The sequence below is a fragment of the Natrix helvetica genome (assembly GCF_964273705.1).
Source record: "Natrix helvetica genome assembly, chromosome: 4".
NCBI lineage: Eukaryota > Metazoa > Chordata > Lepidosauria > Squamata > Natricidae > Natrix > Natrix helvetica.
Window position 1 is genome coordinate 130217572 of NC_138550.1, and position 19772 is coordinate 130237343.

Genomic DNA, 19772 nt, shown 5'->3' on the forward strand with positions numbered 1-19772 from the left:
AGTTTTTCCTACTAAAAAGCATTCTATAGAAGATTTCATTGATGAAAACCATGCATTTTAATAGAAGTGATAAAGGTAGGAAAATAAGCTCCACAAAATAAGGATAAGGAATTTTTTAATAGTGTGTAAGCAGAAAGAAAAAACTCACAGAGAACAAAGGAGAGCAAAGAGTGGTTGACATAAAAAGTGATTTTTAAAAAAAAGACAATCACCGTCATCAATTTTGACAGAAAGAAAAAAATGATTTGAAAAATGTGTGAAGAAAACTAAGCAAGATGCTTCCAGCAGAGAGAATAAAAATAAAAGCAATTAAATGTAAAGAACTGAAGTGAATGAATGCTGGAAGCAGTGTTATAAGGCATATAAATGCTGATAGAAAAGCAGTATAGCAGTTGCATGGAATTAATTGATAATTGGTTGTGTTTAAGAGCATGCTACTGCCCACTTTGTTACATACGAATGAGGACTGGATAAATCAAAAGAAATGTAATAGTAGAATTCCTTAGAACTAAAGTACCTAAAGTATGCATGAGAAAAATAAAACAAAGATATATCAAGAATTAATGGGTGCTCAATGAATGTAGAGCTGTGGTGGCACAGTGGTGAGAATACAGTATTGCAGGCTGACTCTGCTCATTGCTAGGAGTTCGATCCTTAGTTATTCAAGGTTGGCTCAGTCTTCCATCCTTCCAAGGTTGGTAAAAAACAAAGAAAGATGCTAATTATTTTTTATCTGATATGTAGTATATATTTAGAAGAAGCAATAAGTTTACAGCTGTTAAACAGAATCCTATTATATTTTTGCTATTTTAACCATGTTACTAATGAAGAAGTGCTGTAAAAGAGTTTCCCCTCCAAATTACATGACATTGTTGCACGTAGGAGACATAGGTAACTTGAAGATCATATACTCTGCATGGAGAATAATCAAATTCCCATCATGGCAATGAGTTTCCGATGCCAAATGACCAAGAGGATGCCTTAAAATATATGGCTAAGAATGTTCATAGATGACTTAAAGACTTTAAACATCACTTGGGAAGAGGCTGATCTACTCCCCCAAAACTGAAAATACTGGATTATTCCTTGCTGCCCAATTGGCTACATAGCATGGGAGGATCTAATGCTAAAGCTAAAATGCTAAACCAAATCCAGAGTGTTTTCTGAAAGCTTTCTTTTGTTATGAGAATGACCATTGGCTTACCTGAAGGGTCCTTTTCTGTACACCGCGGGAGGGTCCAAGCAATGGGTTAATTCAGTCTGCTTGCCCTTAGGACTGAGGAACTTTTTTTCCTTTAGCCACACCTCCTGGTGTAGTCACTCCCCAGAATTATTAGATAGTCAGTACGTGAGGATGGAACGAAGCGTCCAAGATGATGTTCTGTTGACATGAAGAACCCGAATCCCGGCACAAAACAGCCAGGGTGGGTTGGACTCTCCCGCGGTGTACAGAAAAGGACCCTTCAGGTAAGCCAATGGTCATTTTCCTGTACACCGCTTGGAGAGTCCAAGCAATGGGACATACCCAAGTTATTGTCCATCCGGGTGGGCAGAAGAAGGCTCCTGGGATTCGGTCTCTGACACAACCGCCTGGAGCACATGCCTGCCAAAAGACGCCTCAGCCGAGGTGAAAAAGTCCAACTTGTAGTGTCGCACGAAGAGTGATGGAGAGGACCACATAGCAGCCCTGCAGATGTCTAGTATGGAGGCCTGAGTGGCCCAGGCCGCAGAGGTGGCCGCGCTCCGAGCAGAGTGCGCGGTGATGCCGCGCGGGACTGCTTTGGACTGGCACTCATAGGCTGATGTAATGCAGGCTCGAAGCCACCTGCCAATCGTGGATGAAGAAACTTTCTTCCCCAAGGAACCTGGTTGAAAGGAAAGGAAGAGGGCTTCCGATTTCCGGAACTCTGCAGTCCGAGCGATGTAGACCTTCAAGGCTCTCCTAACATCGAGAGTATGCCAGGAGCGCTCTCTGGGGTGCGACGGGTGAGGGCAGAAATTAGGCAAGACAATGTCCTGCGCCCTGTGGAACCACGAATTTATCCTTGGGATAAAAGTCGGGTCCAGCCTCAAAATAACTCTGTCGGAGTGGATGACGCACAGGTCCTGGTGGACAGACAGGGCCACCAGTTCGGAACTCCGACGAGCGAATGTAATGGCGACAAGGAAGGCTGTCTTCAGCGTCAGATGGCGAAGGGACGCCGTGCGGAGAGGCTCGAAGGGTGGAGCAGAGAGAGCCCGCAGGACCACGGACAGCTGCCAAGTAGGGTAGCGATGAACAGTGGGAGGACGGATATTAGAGGCTCCCTTGAGGAAGAGGCGCACCCTCGGAATCTTGCTGAGAGGTAAAAGGGGGTCGCCTGACCAGACGGTGGACAGGGCCGCCACTTGGCGCCGAAGTGTGTTTGGAGCCAAACCTTTGTTGAGTCCTCCTTGCAGGAAATCTAGAATTCGGGAAACAGATGTGGTCGTCGGCTCGATGTGCAGCTCCTCACACCACTTTGCGAAGGCGGCCCAGGACGCATTGTAAATTCTCGTGGTAGAATGGCATCTAGCCGCCTGTATGGTGCGCACCACCTCATCTGACAAACCTTCGCCCTTCAGTTGGTCCCCCTCAAGTGCCAGACGGCCAACTGAAGCCACTGGGGCTCCGGATGAACAACGGCCCCATGGCTGAGGGAGATCTGGTCCGGTGGGATGCGCCATGGAGGAGACACCGACAGGTGAACCAGGTAGGCAAACCACGACCTGCGGGGCCAGTGGGGAGCTACTAGAAGGACTTCTGCCCCTTCCGCGATGACCTTGGTGATAAATTGAGGAAGGAGAGGTAGAGGAGGAAAGGCATACAGCAGTGAAGAACCGGGTGTAGAAGTGCCTGAGCTGCGTGTTGCCTTTGGACGCAAAGAGGTCGACTGCCGGGGCGCCGAATCTGCTGGACAGCTGATGAAACAGACAAGGGTCCAGTGTTGGGGTTGACCGGGGTCGAGTCCGCCGTTGGTGCGGCCGGTTTGGGCTTGATCCCCACCCTGGTGGTAGCCTTGACCTTATGGAGGATTGATTTGAAGAGGCTGGGTTTAAATAGGCCCGCAAAGGCGGGAGCCTCGGGAGGGAGGTCCTCGTCGTCTGACAAACCTAGGGCCTCTGGGTCAGGGTCCTCAATGGCCGAGGCCTCACTGACCACAGAAGATTCCAGGGAGGGGTGGCGAGCTCACTTAGATGGAGGGGGAGCGTCCTGGCCGGATCCGGAACCCTTAGGGGCCACTGCAGGAGGATCCTTAAATTTCATGGCCTTGGTAATGCCCTTGGCAATGGCGCGTGCCATCAGCTCCTGCATGCGGGGAGAGAGCTCATCTTGATCCGAATCGGGATCTAGGGCCTCCTCAAGAGGAGGGTGAGCCTCCCCTGGCATGTCGTCTATGCTAGCATCCCCAGGGGGAAAGGCTTGTTCGCAGGCCCAGGAGGGAGCTGGGGAAGCCGGCTCCGCGAGTGACCTATTTGGGGATAGGTCCTGGGACTCCACTTCCTTGGAAAGGACCATTTGGAGATCCTCCCGAGAAGGGGGAAATCCAGAATGGAATGGCTCCCTGCCTGCCTGGAGTCTGGCCTTTTCAAATTGCTTGTCAAGGGCACGCTGGCGCCTTTCAGCATCTTTGGCCTCTGCCACTGATGGGGTTCTGGAACGATGTTTCCCAGATCCCCCACCACCACTCTTGCCCGCATCCCCACTCCCCGAAGAGGAGGAACCCTTGCTAGGGGCCTGGGAGAGGCCTGGCCTATTGTCTTGGGAATCAGGGGGGCTGGGCAGGTCCATAGTCAATGACCACACAAGATGGTGCAATGCTATGACAAGGCAGTAGAAGTAGAAGCGAGACTGGTCTGCTTCAAGGGGAAAAAGAAAAAAATGCAAGGATTAATGAATGAACTGAGTAAAATTCACTTGAGATATAAAAGTACCAACAAAAATGCAAAGCCCCTGCCTAAGAAACCAGTCGGATGGCCCAGGAGTAGGATCGGGGCCTGCACCCGGGTGCAAGGCCCCGCAGGAGAAACAGGGAGGAGAATGACTAAGCGAAAAAATGGATTTGGCCTGCACCTTACAGAGGCCTCCTCCCTGAGCCGGTATGGTGACTGTTGCACGGCCCAGGAACCAACACCGCTCGCAAAAATAGGAAAATGGAGGCTGGTGGGCCCGGCCTGGAGGCCCTTGCCAGGCCCTGCCACCTCCAGCGGTCTCCTGCATAGCGTGGCTGAAGTGCAATGGCGGCCAGAAAAGAGCGCGAACTTTCCGTGCCCAAAAATGGCCGCCGCAACAGCGTGGGGGCAAAGGGAGACTGGAGGAGCGATCGCGCCTCGATGGCGACCATCGCTCACTCCTCCCTGCGGCAGAGGTCCTCTAGCAGGCTGGGGAAACGAAAAAACTCCATCTAAAATAACAAACGAGGGGCCTGGGGATTCATGGACCTTGCCGCTGCAGCCGCGTCGTTTTAAAAGACAAGCGGCAGGCCCCGAAGCCGTCCTTTTCGGATCGGCTGAGGAGCACCCCCCCCACCTTCCGACTTACCTCCTGGCCTTCAAGAACGAAGAATCTGCTGGAGAAAATGCAGCAACGAAGAAGGAAAAAGGCACACAATAATAGGGGAGATTGTAGGAAAAAAGAAAGGTAAAAATAGAGAGTCCAAGCCAAAAAAGGATTAATTCAGCTAGGAGCTCAAGCTAATTGCATCCGAATCGGGCTGACTGAGGAATAATTCTGGGGAGTGACTACACCAGGAGGTGTGGCTAAAGGAAAAAAAGTTCCTCAGTCCTAAGGGCAAGCAGACTGAATTAACCCATTGCTTGGACTCTCCAAGCGGTGTACAGGAAAAAACCCTATTTTCCTTTCAATTAGCTAGCAATGCAACTTCCTCAAACAATGACAGTTTCAAGCCTGTAATTGAAAAAAAAATGCTGTCAGAGGCATTTGCCTGACAATATTTGTGATAAATTTGTCCACATGCTGGTGCCATTTGGTTAATTCATTCTTATTATAGCACTGAAGTGCAGATCACTCACATGGCTCTTTAATTGTTCTGTAAATGTAATTAATTTTCATTGCATTAACACCATTCATTTTGTTGATATTTTTTCTTCTTTTAACACTTCTTTTGGTTTTAAAAACGTTATCTCTCTTTTTAAACATAATTGTCCTGATTTTTTTTAAAAAAAACAAAAACAATGACAAAAACTCAATTATCCAATAAAACCGTTTTCTTAACTTAACAATCAAGTAGGTGAAAAATTATAATGTAATTTGTTCAGGTTTGTTTGTTCATACAGCTATCATACTGTATTATTAAGCAAAGTCATTTACAAAATATAATCTAACCAATACAATATATTAAGTCATTACAAATGTTAGAAAATCTCAAAATATTATGATTATTCTCTGGCACTATAGACAGAAAAAAGCATTATTTGAAATTGGTGAAATTATTTTGATTATTACCTTACCATTAGTATTGATGCTACTGTAAGTGAAGTTATACTTGGTCGAAATTAATGAAATATTAGAATGAGAATTACAAGGATGGCCTCAAAATGAAAAGTAGGAAAACTTCATCCATGTTTGTTTTATTAAAATGTATGCACAAAAAGCATGAATATGCAAAAGGGGAAGAGTAACAAAAAAAAGTTTGGAATTGCAAAAACTGTTAGTAAACACCTGAAAAATATATCTTTAACAGACCACTGATGTTAAGTAATATGGAATTTAGATGTAAAGTCATAGAAATGAATAGTGCAAACCAATGCTACTCGTGACATGGACCTATGTTAATTTTCAAAACATCAACAAGTGTAGGCATAATAAGAATATTTGAAAACTCAATCTGCTCAGTTCCACAGTGAACCAAATGTATATAGGTTATCTATGCAAGGATAAATTTGAAGATTTAGAAGTTGTGGGTGCTCCAAAATGAGACCTTAAAGAAGAGACTGGACAACTATTTGTCTAAAATAGTACAGAGTATCCTGCTTGAGCAGGAAGTTGGACAAGATGAACTCCAAGGTCCCTTCCAGCTGTTATTCTGATAGGAATACAATATCATCCTGCTCCTATTTTGAGTGGTATGCAGTTCATGGTTCAACAAAGTCGATTTTGAAATGCCTATTATATTCACAATTTGCAAAAAGTAGTTATCTCCAACACAAGCATTCCAATTCACAAGAAAATTCTTAGACCATCTAGTAACATCATGTATATGTAATTTTTCCTCTTTTTAACACTAGTCTGAAGACAATAGGTAAATATGTGTAAAACAAATTTGGTTCTCGGATATATGGGCATAATGAGAACTTGTTTTAGTGAGAAAAAGAAATGTTCTAAAAATAGCAGGTAAATAAACTAATAATTTCAAAAGCAATGTAACACTTTACCTGCTTTTGCTCTTCTCCTAAGCCATCCCACATAGATGCTACAATTTTAGAAACTTCACCAAAAGTAGCATTTGGATTTTGGCCCTTAATAGCTGCTTGAGTGTCTCGGAAAAATAATGCATAGGCAGAAACAGGTTTTTGTGGCTCATTAGGATCTTTCTTTTTCTTCTTCTTGGGAGTTTTGGGTTTCTTTCCCATATCAGAGGCAGGTCTTTTTTCTCCCCCATTGATCTACCAAAAAGAAAAAAAAAACATTATAAAACAAACTATTGCAATTATTACTGAAAACCAAACTAAATCTCTGTTCTTTCATCCATATGAATTTAGACATTTTTATCTTAAACTTTAGTTTAATTATAGCCTTTTTATAATCCAAATTATTAACCTCTTATTTTATTTTATTTAAAAATTCATTTATAAAGTTATATGATCTAATGATATTATACTTTACAGTTTGTTTTCATTCTATCTAAACTCTTTCATTAATATGATGATCAGTTTCAATAGACGTGAATATATGTTGCTCAGGGTTGCTTTTCCAAAACATCTTAAGTAAATCAAAAGATCCAGTAGGCCAAGAAGAAAAAACAGGAGTCATCTACAACATCCAATGTGAGGACTGAATCAGCTACTATGTGGGAAAAGATAGAAAACATGCAGACTGCATCTATGAACACTAACCAGAAGTAAGAAGACATGATAAACACTTCTTAATTTCACAACACTTGGACATTAGGTTCTTGTTTGGATAGGTTAGATATCTTGTTTATATTCAAGTATGGATGTGCTATATATTGTTCAGGAAGTGCAGTGTCATTATGCATTATAAATTCTATACAACAAAGCGCTCAAGCTGGTAACTAGGGAACAACCAAAACCGTTCTATTCTGTTATTGTAGTTTGTCTTTAACAAGTGCCCTCTAGAAATGGATCTGGCTCAATTGATTTGCCTATTGATCTTGTACAGTGCTTGGCTTAAGTCCATCAGTTGTACATATATGTCAAGTAGGTCAGAACAAATATGGTTGTAGTGTAGAGCCTGGATATCTGGTGGAATGTTCTAGATGGCAGCAGGAAACAGATATGCATGAGGCTGATGATGGAGCGTTGCTGAATTTTTAGAGATTAGTTAATGATCCTCATGATGATGAAAATGCCATCAATGTATCTCAACTACAAGAGAGATTTTAGGGTCAGTCATGAAGACGTTGGCAACCCTGTGTCATTGCTAACCATAATGTAGTATGGGAGAATTATAAGTCATACAGTTTAGGGACAAGGTATCCTGATTTCAGTGGTTATCCCAAAGATGTTTTTTTCAAGAGGCAACTGGAGTTTCTTGTTTTTCTTTGAAGACATTTTGCTTCTCATCCAAGAAGCTTCTTCAGTTCTAACTGGACGGTGGAGAATGGAAGGATTTATACTTCTTTCAGACAGCTGGTCATTTGCATTCTTAGTGTTTCTTATACATCTATGAATGCTGGCAGCATAATATCTGAATTCAAGATCCACAAAAGTTAAATGGCTGCTGTGATGATTACAATGTCAATGGGATGACCTGGTTTGCATTCTTTTTGAAAAATATACAAAATTCTTGTGAAGGATCCTGTGATATTTTTATGTAGGTATAGTCTTGTATGTCTTCTGGAAAGTGCATCAGATTGTATAGTTCTTTCCATTAAATTGCTGTGGGTTCTGAGGATATAACATAGTTTTGGAGAGCTGTTTCTGTGAATAATCCATTTGATTCATAATGACAATTGCCCTTTCTGTGTCAGTTTATTTAATGATCATATTGCTGCTGCTCATGAAACCTTGGATGATGTCTCACTCTGCCCTGCAGAGTTTGTTGAATAAGAGTACCTTTTTTTATTGATGACTATGGTTTCAGTTTGTTGGCAACAGTATTCAGTGTAGAAATCCAACTCAGTGTTAAATCTTTATGAGGCATTCATGCATCTTAATGCATTTGAAATATGATGAATCTGTAGTTTTGTGTTGTCCTTGGATGAATTAGTTTGATGATAGCTGTATGTCTAAATTTTATTTCTTATTCTAAAGCTACTTAAGTCTCAAGCAAGGAAAAATACTGTATAGCCTCACAGAGTTTATATTTTGTGGGGGTTTAGTGGAGCAAGATAATAAGTCTCATGCAAGAATTGGAGTGTTCTAACTGGTTGACAGAGCAACTGGTAAGTTTATAATGCTGTGGAAAATCTCTGAAACTCCTGTGTTATATTGAGTGAAGCTCATAGAAGTGTGGAACAATTTATTTTCTTTTTCTTCAAGGAGGTGAGATTTATAGAATAAGATTGTTGTCAGGGCCTGGTGAAGTCTTTATGCTCTTGGAGTTCCAGGAGCATAAGAGATGATGTGGGAGAGTAATTTTTGCTTGCTGTAAAGGATTCTGGTTAGTTGGCTTATGAGTCTCCTGAGGAAATATAGCATAATCTTCAGCTACAGTCTACGCAATATATGTCCCTTACAGGGTTATTTCCTTTTAGTCCTTAGGAACGATGTCATATTGTGTTGCACTTTTTAAAGAAGAAGTCTGTATCTCTGCTGGTATGATAATTAGCAAAATCTTTTCATGAGCTAAGTTAAGACATGTCTACATGCTGCTAATATTTAAAAGAACTTTAGGCTTTTCTTTAGTTCAAGGATGAAATAATAAACAGGTAATTTTTGACTTAGAATCAGCCCTTTAACAACTAGTTGGCCCTTTACAATTGCCCTAGAAAGGGTGCTTTATGACTTCCAGCTGTCGTAAAATGTGTTAACTTCCTGGAGTCACATGACCACATTTTGGTTGCTTGGCAAGTGGCTCACATTTTCCACTGGTTATGTATTTCCATGATTTGCAACAATTTTTTTTATCAGTTTCCGGCAAAAACACCCATTTGGGAGAATAGATTTGGACTTATAACTTAAGTCACTTAACCACCACTATAAAACTGTGGTAAAATTGGATGCTTTAACATGGTCTGGTCATAAACATAATTGTCTCAATTTATGAGCATCATGAGTTACAACCAAAATTCCAATTTCAACAGTGGTCATAAGCTGAGAACTACCTGTATTCTGGAATTTGGGACTGAAAGAGAAAATTTACGTGAGGCGACAGGGCTGTTTATTTTTTTAAGACTGCACCAGCTTTCATCAGTTTTCATTAATCAAGCTTAAGGATACGAGCAGTGGTATATGCAACGCCAGTCAGTTTTCTCTCTGAATAGCATTTATGAAAGTAGAACTCAAACATATAACCCACTGAAATTTTTTATTAACATTTTTTTATGTATAAGAACAAAATAATAGTAGTTCTTTGGGTATCACCTCAAACAACTTTTTCTAGAATAATAAAATATTCCATGGTTCTTCTTATATTCAGTAAGAACTTTTTCCTATACAAATTGGCATTTCTGTTGAATTCCAAGGCAGGTTCCTCAAAGAATAGGTTTATTTGGCATATCATATTGGCACAGGCTGGTGAAAACTGAATATTCCCACAGTTTTTACCTAATTAAAAGTAAAAGTTTTTCCCCTTTCCCAGACAATCAGTCACATGGCCCAATCAAGGTGCCGTCCCGTTGCCTGTTAACCTTACTCCTCTCTCCGACCAGCTGTGGAAATGTCCTTGGTTCCCAGTGTCAGGGGAAAAACACCCTGGAGAAATCTGAGATCAATGGACCGAGGCTGATTCCCTTCCGCATATCTCTTTAGATATTAAGAAAAGAAATAAAAGTCTGTAAAAAGTATTTTCATTAATAAACAAACTTTAATACGAAAATAATAAAAGTAAATGAAACAGAAATAACTAATGGTTACATTTTGATAATAAAATCTCCGGTTGCCAAGTTGGCAGCCAAACAAAGAAGAAAGGAATTTTGGAATGTGTGACGCATGCGCAATAAATCACTTTCAGATAAGAACTTTTATGACCTGCGCAATAACTCTTTCTTAGTTTAACTCTTGAATGTCAGTTCATGCCTAGCAAACTTTTTAACATCGTGACACCCCTTCTTTTGCTAGTCTGGGCTGACGTCATCAAATCATCAATTAAGGCACATCTTCTTTCGCAGATACTCGTGTTGATTTGCGGCAAGTGGTTTGTTAAGCATGTCTGCAATCTGATCATGTGTAGAAACATATTGCAATTTAACAAAACCTTGCTTAACTAATTGCTTTGTGTTTTGATAACGAATGTCAATGTGTCTGGACCTAGAACCTGTAAAATGTGACTCAGAAATATAAACAACAGATACATTATCTTCCATCACGGTGATTGGTCGAATCGGACGTGTCCAGATATCTGTGATCAAAGCATCAAACCACGTTAGAGAATTACAAGCATCTGAAACACAAGCATATTCAGCTTCAGTAGATGAACATGAAACAAAACTCTGTTTTCTCACTTGCCAGTAAACAGGACATCCATTCAGGAACATCATGTAACCAGAAGTGCTTTTGCGTGACTTCTTGTCGCTCGCCCAGTCGGCGTCAGCAAAACAAATCAACTTTGGTTGATCAGTGTGTGTTGGTTCTAGCAATAACTTCATGTGTTTAGTGTGTTTCAGGTATTTCAACAACTTCTTAATGCATGACCAATGAAATTGTGTTGCCTTACCTACGTGTCGTAATAAAAGATTAACACTAAGTGCGATGTCAGGTCTGGTCCAACTACTAATGTATAATAGTGAACCAATGACTGAACGATAAAGTGTTTGATCCTCGAACTCAGGACTTGGTTCATGTGTTAAGTTGTGAAAATCTGTTTGCATGGGTGTCTTTGTTGTGCTAGCATCTTTCATGTTGCAATGATGTAGAATGTGATCAATTTTCTCTTCTTGTGAAAGACTAAACCCCTTCTGTGTCTTTTCAATTTGAACACCTAAATAAGTGCTAATGTGTCCTAAAGATTTTAGTGTGAAGTATCTCTGCAAACTTTTGGCAAAAATCTCACTCATTTTCTTATTTGGACCAATATAAACAATATCATCAACATAAACAAGAATTATCTCATATGCATTGTTAGATCTTTTTGTGAACACCCATTCATCAGTTTCGGACTTAATAAAGCCCATTGAATTTAGTTTGTCAGTAAGACATAAATACCACATTAAACCTGACTGTTTCAGACCATAAAGACTTTTGTTCAGGAACCAGGTATCCCCTTCTTGCTTTCGGAATCCTGGAGGGCTTCTCACGTAGATCTCTTCATCTAGGTCTGCATGTAGATAAGCTGTGTCCACATCAAATTGGAAAACTTCTAAACCAAGAATAGTTGCAGTGGTTAAGGCAATTTTTACGCTTTCAGTTCTGACTGTTGGTGAGTAAGTGTTTGTGTAGTCCTCAGGATAACGTTGAGCGAAACCCTGAGCTACAAGTCTGGCTTTGTATAAAGACTCACCATTCGGTTTCTTCTTGATTCTGTAGACCCATCGAGTGCCAATGACTTTCTTGTTTGCTGGAGGTTTTGCAGGTGTGAATACATTAAGTTTCTTTAAACTGTCCATTTCATCCTGCATTGCATCATACCACTTGTCTTGTTCTGAATCAGGAAGCTGTTTGATTTGTGTGAATGTCTCTGGAGGAAGAGTAACGTTGCAAATCAAAGGTAATGGTGACTTTGTCAGTTGCCGTGAATAACGTTGTGGAGGGATTCCTTTTGTGGCCCTCTTGGAGCGTCTAGGAGCAACAGACCAGTCTTCTTCTTCTTCATCATCATCATCCTCGTCCTCACGTTCGTCGCTAGCATCAGCATCCGCGGCTTGCGAAGACGGAACATCAGGTTGTGAAGAACTGGTAGAAGGAATATCTGCCTGCGAATTGTCATCAGGCTGCGTGGCATCTGGAACACCATCTCTAGGAAAATAAACTTCAGGATCATTGGAATGAATCCTGGACCAGTCAATATCTTCCTCAAAATTAGCAGATTGTGAAATGACAATCACATGTTTAGTATCAATGAATTTGTACCATTTTGAATTATCATCAATACCCATAAATCTCAGTCTCTTTGCTACTGTACCTCCCTTTCTTCTTTGACTTAAGGGAGTTCACCATAGCATATGAACCAAAAATGTGGAGGTTCTTGAGATCAGGCTTGTAGCTATACAGCATGTAGAAAGGAGTTTGATTGATTACACTGCTCCAACTACGGTTGACAATGTAATTTGCATATTTGATTGCTTCACCCCAGTATGTGTTACTGAGATTGGCATCTTCTAGAAGACAACGCATCATGGTTTGTAGAACCCCTTGTCTTCTTTCTACGACTTCGTTATGAGCCGGTGTATATGGAGCAGATGTCTGATGAAGAATTCCATTCTTACGCATCCAGTCCTGGAAACGCTGAGACATGAATTCTGCACCACGGTCACTCTGGATTCTGGCGATGCGAACTTGGTATTGTGTAGAAACAAAAGCTGCAAAGTCTTTAAAGATCTGAAAGGTCTCAGATTTCTCTCTCATAGGATATACAAATCCATATCTAGAATGATTATCTACAATTGTTAAAAAATACTTTCTGCCACCAAGTGTTGGTGGGAAAGGACCCACTATGTCAGTGTGTACCAAATCAAAAATGCGTGTTGACAGGCGTGTAGCGTGTTTTGGAATTGAAGCCGCCTTGGATTTAGCCTTTTTGCAAACGGCACAATCCAAAAACACCTTACACCCCTTTAGATCCAAACCTTTTGCGAACTCCGGCATCTTTCTAAGAACACGGAAACTGGCATGCCCCAATCTTCTGTGCCACTTGTGAATACACCTGGAATGCAAAGGTTTACCAGTTAGTGAATTCTCAACATTAACAGTTTCATGAGGACCCTCAGGCTTGCTCTGAGCAACCTGTTTCTGTTTTCTTTGTTTGTTGGCTTTAGGAGCCTTTGGCACAGTAACGTTTTCTCTCTCTGGGACAACTCTCTCTGGGTTCACGTTGTGCCTTTTTGGAGTTTGCATACTTGCCTGTGCTTGCCCTTTAGGCTTTGGCTTTAAGTAATAAACACCACCGATCAGCATAGTTTCAGCAACAATATCTCCATCTTTAACTAGGTAACTTGCTTTTTCGAGGTGGTGAACCTGGAACTTTAACTCTCTAGACAAGTGACTTTGACTAAGCAAATTACTGGTTGCTGAAGGTATGTAATAAACATCAGGGATGTGTGTATCGAGCTCTTCAATGTAAACAGTTCCTTTTCCCATGACCTTGCAAGTGTGGTTGGTGAAGGAATACAGTTCTCGATACTCGGGCTCTGGTTCGCCCATTTCTGTGAAAAGTTCCCTTCTGTGGGTAACGTGCACAGCTGCTCCACTGTCTAAAGTCCACAAAAGACGTCTGTCGAACTTTGGATCAGGTTGTGGAACGTTGGTTATGGCCAGTGTTACAAGTGGAGCTTGTGGATCACGCCTTGGACCACGACGACCTTGTCTTCCGCCTCTACCTCTTCCTCTGGAGTCTGTTCCTCTGGGCTGGTACGTGACGGGAGCTGGAACTCGTTGGGGACAATCCCGGGTGTCATGTCCCACACGGTTGCAGGTGTAGCATTTTGGCATCCTTGGAGCGTAGCCTCTTCCTCGGAAGGGACGTCTGGCTGGAGCCTTTGACGCTGGGGGTCGTTGCAGATGTGGTGTAGCTAACCTGATAGCTTCGTCTTCCACTAAAAGTCTGCAAACGTGGTTAACTGTGCGTTGAGCAATAGGCACGTAGTTAATCTTTGCAACAGCATCTTTCCATTCATAATTCAATGAGTTAATGATGATGTTAATCATTTGGATATCATCGATTACATGGCCATTTTGTCTCAATTCACTTCTCATTCTTTTCAGTTTGGTCAAATGTCCACCAATTCGTTCACCAGGTTTCAACTTCGAACCATGGAACTCAGACATGAGCAAACATGAAACGGGCCTGTAGCAATCTTCCAAAATAGCCCAAATTTCTTGGGCAGTTGCATCAGGTGGAAAGATACCTTGGATCTCAATTTCCATTGACATGAGTAAAGTCGTGATTGCTCTGTTTTCCAGGTCTCTCATTGCAGGTGTCCAGGGCTGAGGAGGAGGATTAAAAATCATGGAATGTGTGCCTTCTCTTCGAAGCAAGAGAGCAATTTCACTGACCCAGGCTTTATAATTCTCTCCTGACTCCTTTAATTTGGACTCACCAGTCAAGGGGGTGACTGTGAATACCTGCTGAGGAATATGCATTGGAACAATTTGTTGATCTGGTTGCAAAGCTGGTTGTTGAACCAGGGGATGCTGGGGTTGCATCATTGGCCTTTGCGTGGCAACATCAAATTGGCTTCCTCGAATTCGCCTTTGGCTTTGCCTTTTTCCATCTAGGGAGGATTCCACACCGCCAGGGGGTGTTGAAGACTTAACCTTTGGAGGCAAAGTTTTGGCTTCTAAAGGGCTCATAGCTAAATCTTTAAAACTTTCACGAAGCTGCATCATCTTTTGCTGTAATAATTTTTCTCCGCCAGCAGATGGCAGTGCAGCTTCACTTCTTGGCTGCAGTCGTCTATACGTATGCGGAAGTTCAGTTGACTCAAAGGGACCACGTGACCTCGGTGACATGTACATGTCTCTTTGTTCTAATTGACCAATGAACTCTGTGGGGTGTGTCTTAGGCTGTTGTTTTGAAGACAAGATGGCGTCCTCAAATATTTTGGGAGTGGGGGAGCTTCTCCTACTTCTCTTCATCTCCTCAAAGCACATTCTCGCCTCCCTAGCATATTTTTCAAAACGTTCTATTTGATCAAGATAGCTTTGCATTTCTTCGTCATCATCTGGGGGGAATTCATAAAATCTGCTTTCTGCGTGGGAGGATTTTTTTTCTGCCAGCAGTTGCCATTCATCAAGTGTCTGATAATCTGTGAGGGTCTGGGAATGGAGTGGCTTTGGTAAAGTGGGAAGTTTTGGCTTGGCCCCCAAAAATTCATAATCTCCTGGAGATATTTTAGAAGGAGGAACCACTGACCTCGTTTCGTGGATGTCGCGTCCTGTAGCTCCTTCCCCCACATCTGGCTCGGCACCTGAAGGAATTTGTTGCTCCTGAAGCACGTTTTGATCTTGCTTCTCTGTGTCCGAGGGAGCCTCCTTGTCAGAAGAAGCTGATCCATCTGTGCTTGCCCCATCTTTCTTTTTTTTCGACATGGCTAATTAGCCTTAGTCGGTTATCTTAAGATAGCATGAAGGGAAAATACAGCCATAAATTGTAGCCATCTCAGCTGGTATCATCAACCATCCTCTGCTACCAAGTTGTCAGGGGAAAAACACCCTGGAGAAATCTGAGATCAATGGACCGAGGCTGATTCCCTTCCGCATATCTCTTTAGATATTAAGAAAAGAAATAAAAGTCTGTAAAAAGTATTTTCATTAATAAACAAACTTTAATACGAAAATAATAAAAGTAAATGAAACAGAAATAACTAATGGTTACATTTTGATAATAAAATCTCCGGTTGCCAAGTTGGCAGCCAAACAAAGAAGAAAGGAATTTTGGAATGTGTGACGCATGCGCAATAAATCACTTTCAGATAAGAACTTTTATGACCTGCGCAATAACTCTTTCTTAGTTTAACTCTTGAATGTCAGTTCATGCCTAGCAAACTTTTTAACATCGTGACACCCAGGGCAAAGTATTTTGTTTTGGCTACAAAACTTCATCTATCTCTATTTTCCCCTCCCTATCCCTCAGCTCCAGTGTGGCAACACTAAAGCCTCAAAATGGCTACGGTCAGGTCAGCTTCAGGGTTTACAATCATAATATTTCTCTCAGCACTCAAAGGCAAAATTAAAATTCCTTACTACCGAATAACACTGCCATATATAATGTGATCATCTAAACATCAGGAACCTAGTACTTGTAGCATCAGTGCAGAAAGTCAGCATTATCCATCCCCTGGATCTGTACACTCTGAAAGCATTAAACATCTGTTTATAAGATCCTTAAACTATATGCATGATTGTCTTACGTTTTTGAAACATAAATTAAGAAATCTGCGATGTTAAATTTATTATGGCTTTGTTCAGCACTGGAATGCTTATGACGTAGAATTTTCTTTTTCTTTCAAAGTGTAGTCTTTTCACTTTTTATTAACATCAGAACAACCATGTTTATCCTTTAGGATCAAGATAATAAACTTGCAGCACAAAGGTGAAAACCCAAATTTTTATACATTTTTAGCTAACAATTACTCAGCTACTTAGAATAGTTACTTACCAAGTAACTACTGGCATACACAGATGGTTAGATAGGAAAACTGCTCTCTCGGAGGCAGGGTGAACTGCTCTCTCGGAGGCAGGGTGAAATTCACTGGATTTTTTTTCAAACAAGGAAGTTAAAACTAATTTCACATTAATAACTTGGAAACGAAGAGGGTGATTTTGGAATCTTATGCTTCTAACCAATCAGCAGTTATACAGATTTTGCTGCTAGCCATCAAAATGGAGACAGATGGGAAATTGTTTAAAAATTCTCATTCTTATTCTGCTAAGCAAAAGTAAGACTTCTACTTCAAAATCCCTGGAGGTATAGTTAGCTAGTGGTAATCCACCTCCTGACAGGCCTTATTGCTTAATTATAGTGATGTATTTAACTTATTTATCACAAGAAAGCACAAATCACTCACTCTAAAAATCTGTATTAGCTACGATTCACAAATAATAGATCACAAGTATAGATAGATGAGGATTTAAGACTATCAAAAAAGGTGTAATGATGATATCTAAGTGCTCCCTGAGATGCTAATACCCAAACACATATTTAAAATAAACAGCAATAATTCCAGGATTTAGATGGAAGGTAGGAGAGCTGTTTTATTGAACATAGATTAAACAGATTTTAATTCAAACAACATAATATTCTACTTAAAATAAAGTAAACTGTTAAGTTTTCTGCTACAAAAAACAGAATAGGCCACAGCAAAGCTTTAGTGATCATGTTTCACTTAGTTAACATTTGCTGTTGACAATCCTCTCATACCCTGTTCTCTAAATTCCATGAAATCCTTTCATATATGAAATTTAAATACCCATGAAGGAGAAAGCCATCCATCTAGTTAAGAATACAGATTTGTGAAAATACCATGTGTCTAGCATGTCACAATTATAAATAGCATTACCAGAATATGCATGTTCAATGAACCAAAATAATGAATTGTTTTTCAAGCTAGTACTTGGAATATTTAAGAGGTCAAATCTAAGTTGAGGAAAATTAGAAAGTAGATATTAGATGACTTTAAAGGTATTCAGAAACAATTATTCAGAAATATCAGTTGCTTATTGATAAATTTATATTTATCTAAATCAGAAGTGGGTTGGGGGAGGGGAGAAAATGCCTGATTTGATTTGGATGGAGTGCTGAGGGTAATACTTGAAAAAATATCTGATTTTAAATTAAATTGATTAAATATGCTGCAAGTCTGACATTCAGAGCCAATAAGTATACAAATACAAATAGAGGATGTCTTTTTTCATAAGAGAGAGTTGATTCTAGGTAAGTACAAAGAGAGATGCCCCTCTCTCTTTTATTTGAGGGGATAAAAAACAGCTTTTTGTTTTTTTTAAATCAAGGCAACCATTGCTCGGTTGAAATTGAGAAAAGAGGAAATAACCGATTCCCTAAAGCTCAAATTAAAGACTAGAATTTTCTGGAAAAAAGAAAATCTAGGAAAAGTGAATCAGAGTGATAGTTGCTTTATATACTATATCTGAAGAAAAAGAAAATATGCTGTAAAACTTTGGTGTTTATTGCTCTGTACTATGCAAATATCATCTCTTTTATTTATATATGCAAGGTCTATAATTATGTATACTTCAGCTTTCTAATCATAGTGCAGACTGTGCACGAGGAGATAAAAGCTTTGCCAATTCAAATTTTAATAACCTACTCCAATCTCTTTACCATGTATTTCTTTATTATTTGTAGCAGACCAAAACTTTCCTGTGGTATACTAGTAACATTGCTTTATTATTATTATTACAGTAGAATCTCTGGTCACAACCATAATTCATTCCATAACTTAGGTTGCAAACTGATTTGGTCATGACCCGAACCTAATTTTGGAAATTTGGTGCTTACAAAAAAAAATGATGCAGAAGGGGAAATTGGCCGCGAAAAAAATGTGATTTTTTGGGGGGTCAGAACCTGATTTGATCGTGGTCAGAAGCATTCGTGACCAATGGGTCTATTGTATTTTATTTTTCTTTTAAAGCTGTTGTTTGCCTGTGATTTCAACAGGTCTGCATTTACCTTCTTCAATAGTGAATTGTAGCATATTAATAAAGTTGAAAAGAATAAAAATGGTTTATGGTTTATTTTTTATAAATAAAGTTTGATTTTGTTAATCTTTTGTGAAATTCATTATAAGGAAGGGCTGAATCCTATAGCCACATATCTTGATGGCCAGAAAATGGACCTACAGTAATTACTTTATGTCCTTCCCCCAACATCAGAAAGACAGTGTAGATCAGGGGTGTCAAACTGGCAGTCCGCAGGCCGGATGTGTCACGTGCATGCAATGTCCACCTCAGCTCCATGAAGGGAAAAAATGGTGCGATACATAATGGGACGGCAACTTGATATGGCGAGTTTGGCACCCATGGTATAGAATATAGATTGTGAGAATTCTCACCAAGGGAATGTACACTTGATGAGGTGCTTTTGGAAAGATAAGATAGTGGAAACATAATTAGCTAGTAGCCACTCCAAGCAAAAGGTGGGGCCATGATGTGAAAAGTATATGAAAACTGGTTGGAATATAATGAAAATAATTTTGTTACAAGGTGTTACAGGAGTAGGTGGAATTATACAAATGCAAATATAAAAATGATGTCTTGTGGAATGAAGTAGGAGGATGATAAAAATGCATGTAACAGCCCGCAATATAAGCTAATATGTTCTTGGTGATTAGCTCACAGTAACAAAGGGGGTAACTGCATTCTGTACTTTTTGTAGTTTCTGACCCACTCTAAATGGGTCTTCAAAAGTAGTCCCATGCATTGCAGTACATTGCAGTTCAACTCAGTAATGATGAAGGCATGACAATGATTGCTTCACAAAATGAAGATGAGGAAACTTATTATAGTATGTTAAAAGAGAGAAAATAGGCACAAAGAATGTAATCAAAAGATACCAAGGAACAGTTAAAATGAAAGAAGATGGCAAAAATATTCACCAATTCTGACCGAAATAAGTATTTTGGAAAGTGTGTGAAGGTTAATTAAATTGCTTCGAGCAGTTTAAATTGAATTAAAAATAAAAGCAATGAAGTGAAAAGAAACTGATGTAAAAAAAATGCCAGCAGGAGCAATCTAGAGAATTCTATGGAAATGATGTGAACTTGTTGAACAGTGGA

At 40.3% G+C, this 19772-nt stretch overlaps 1 protein-coding gene across 1 annotated transcript in view; it reads right to left on the reverse strand.

Annotated features, from left to right (window-relative positions):
- The window catches only part of TOX (thymocyte selection associated high mobility group box), a 189985-nt gene that overhangs the window by 20935 nt on the left and 149278 nt on the right, over window positions 1-19772 (reverse strand). The window contains exon 5 of the mRNA XM_081953440.1: window positions 6415-6645. Coding sequence (XP_081809566.1) covers window positions 6415-6645 — 231 coding nt within the window. The remainder of the gene's footprint in view (window positions 1-6414; window positions 6646-19772) is intronic.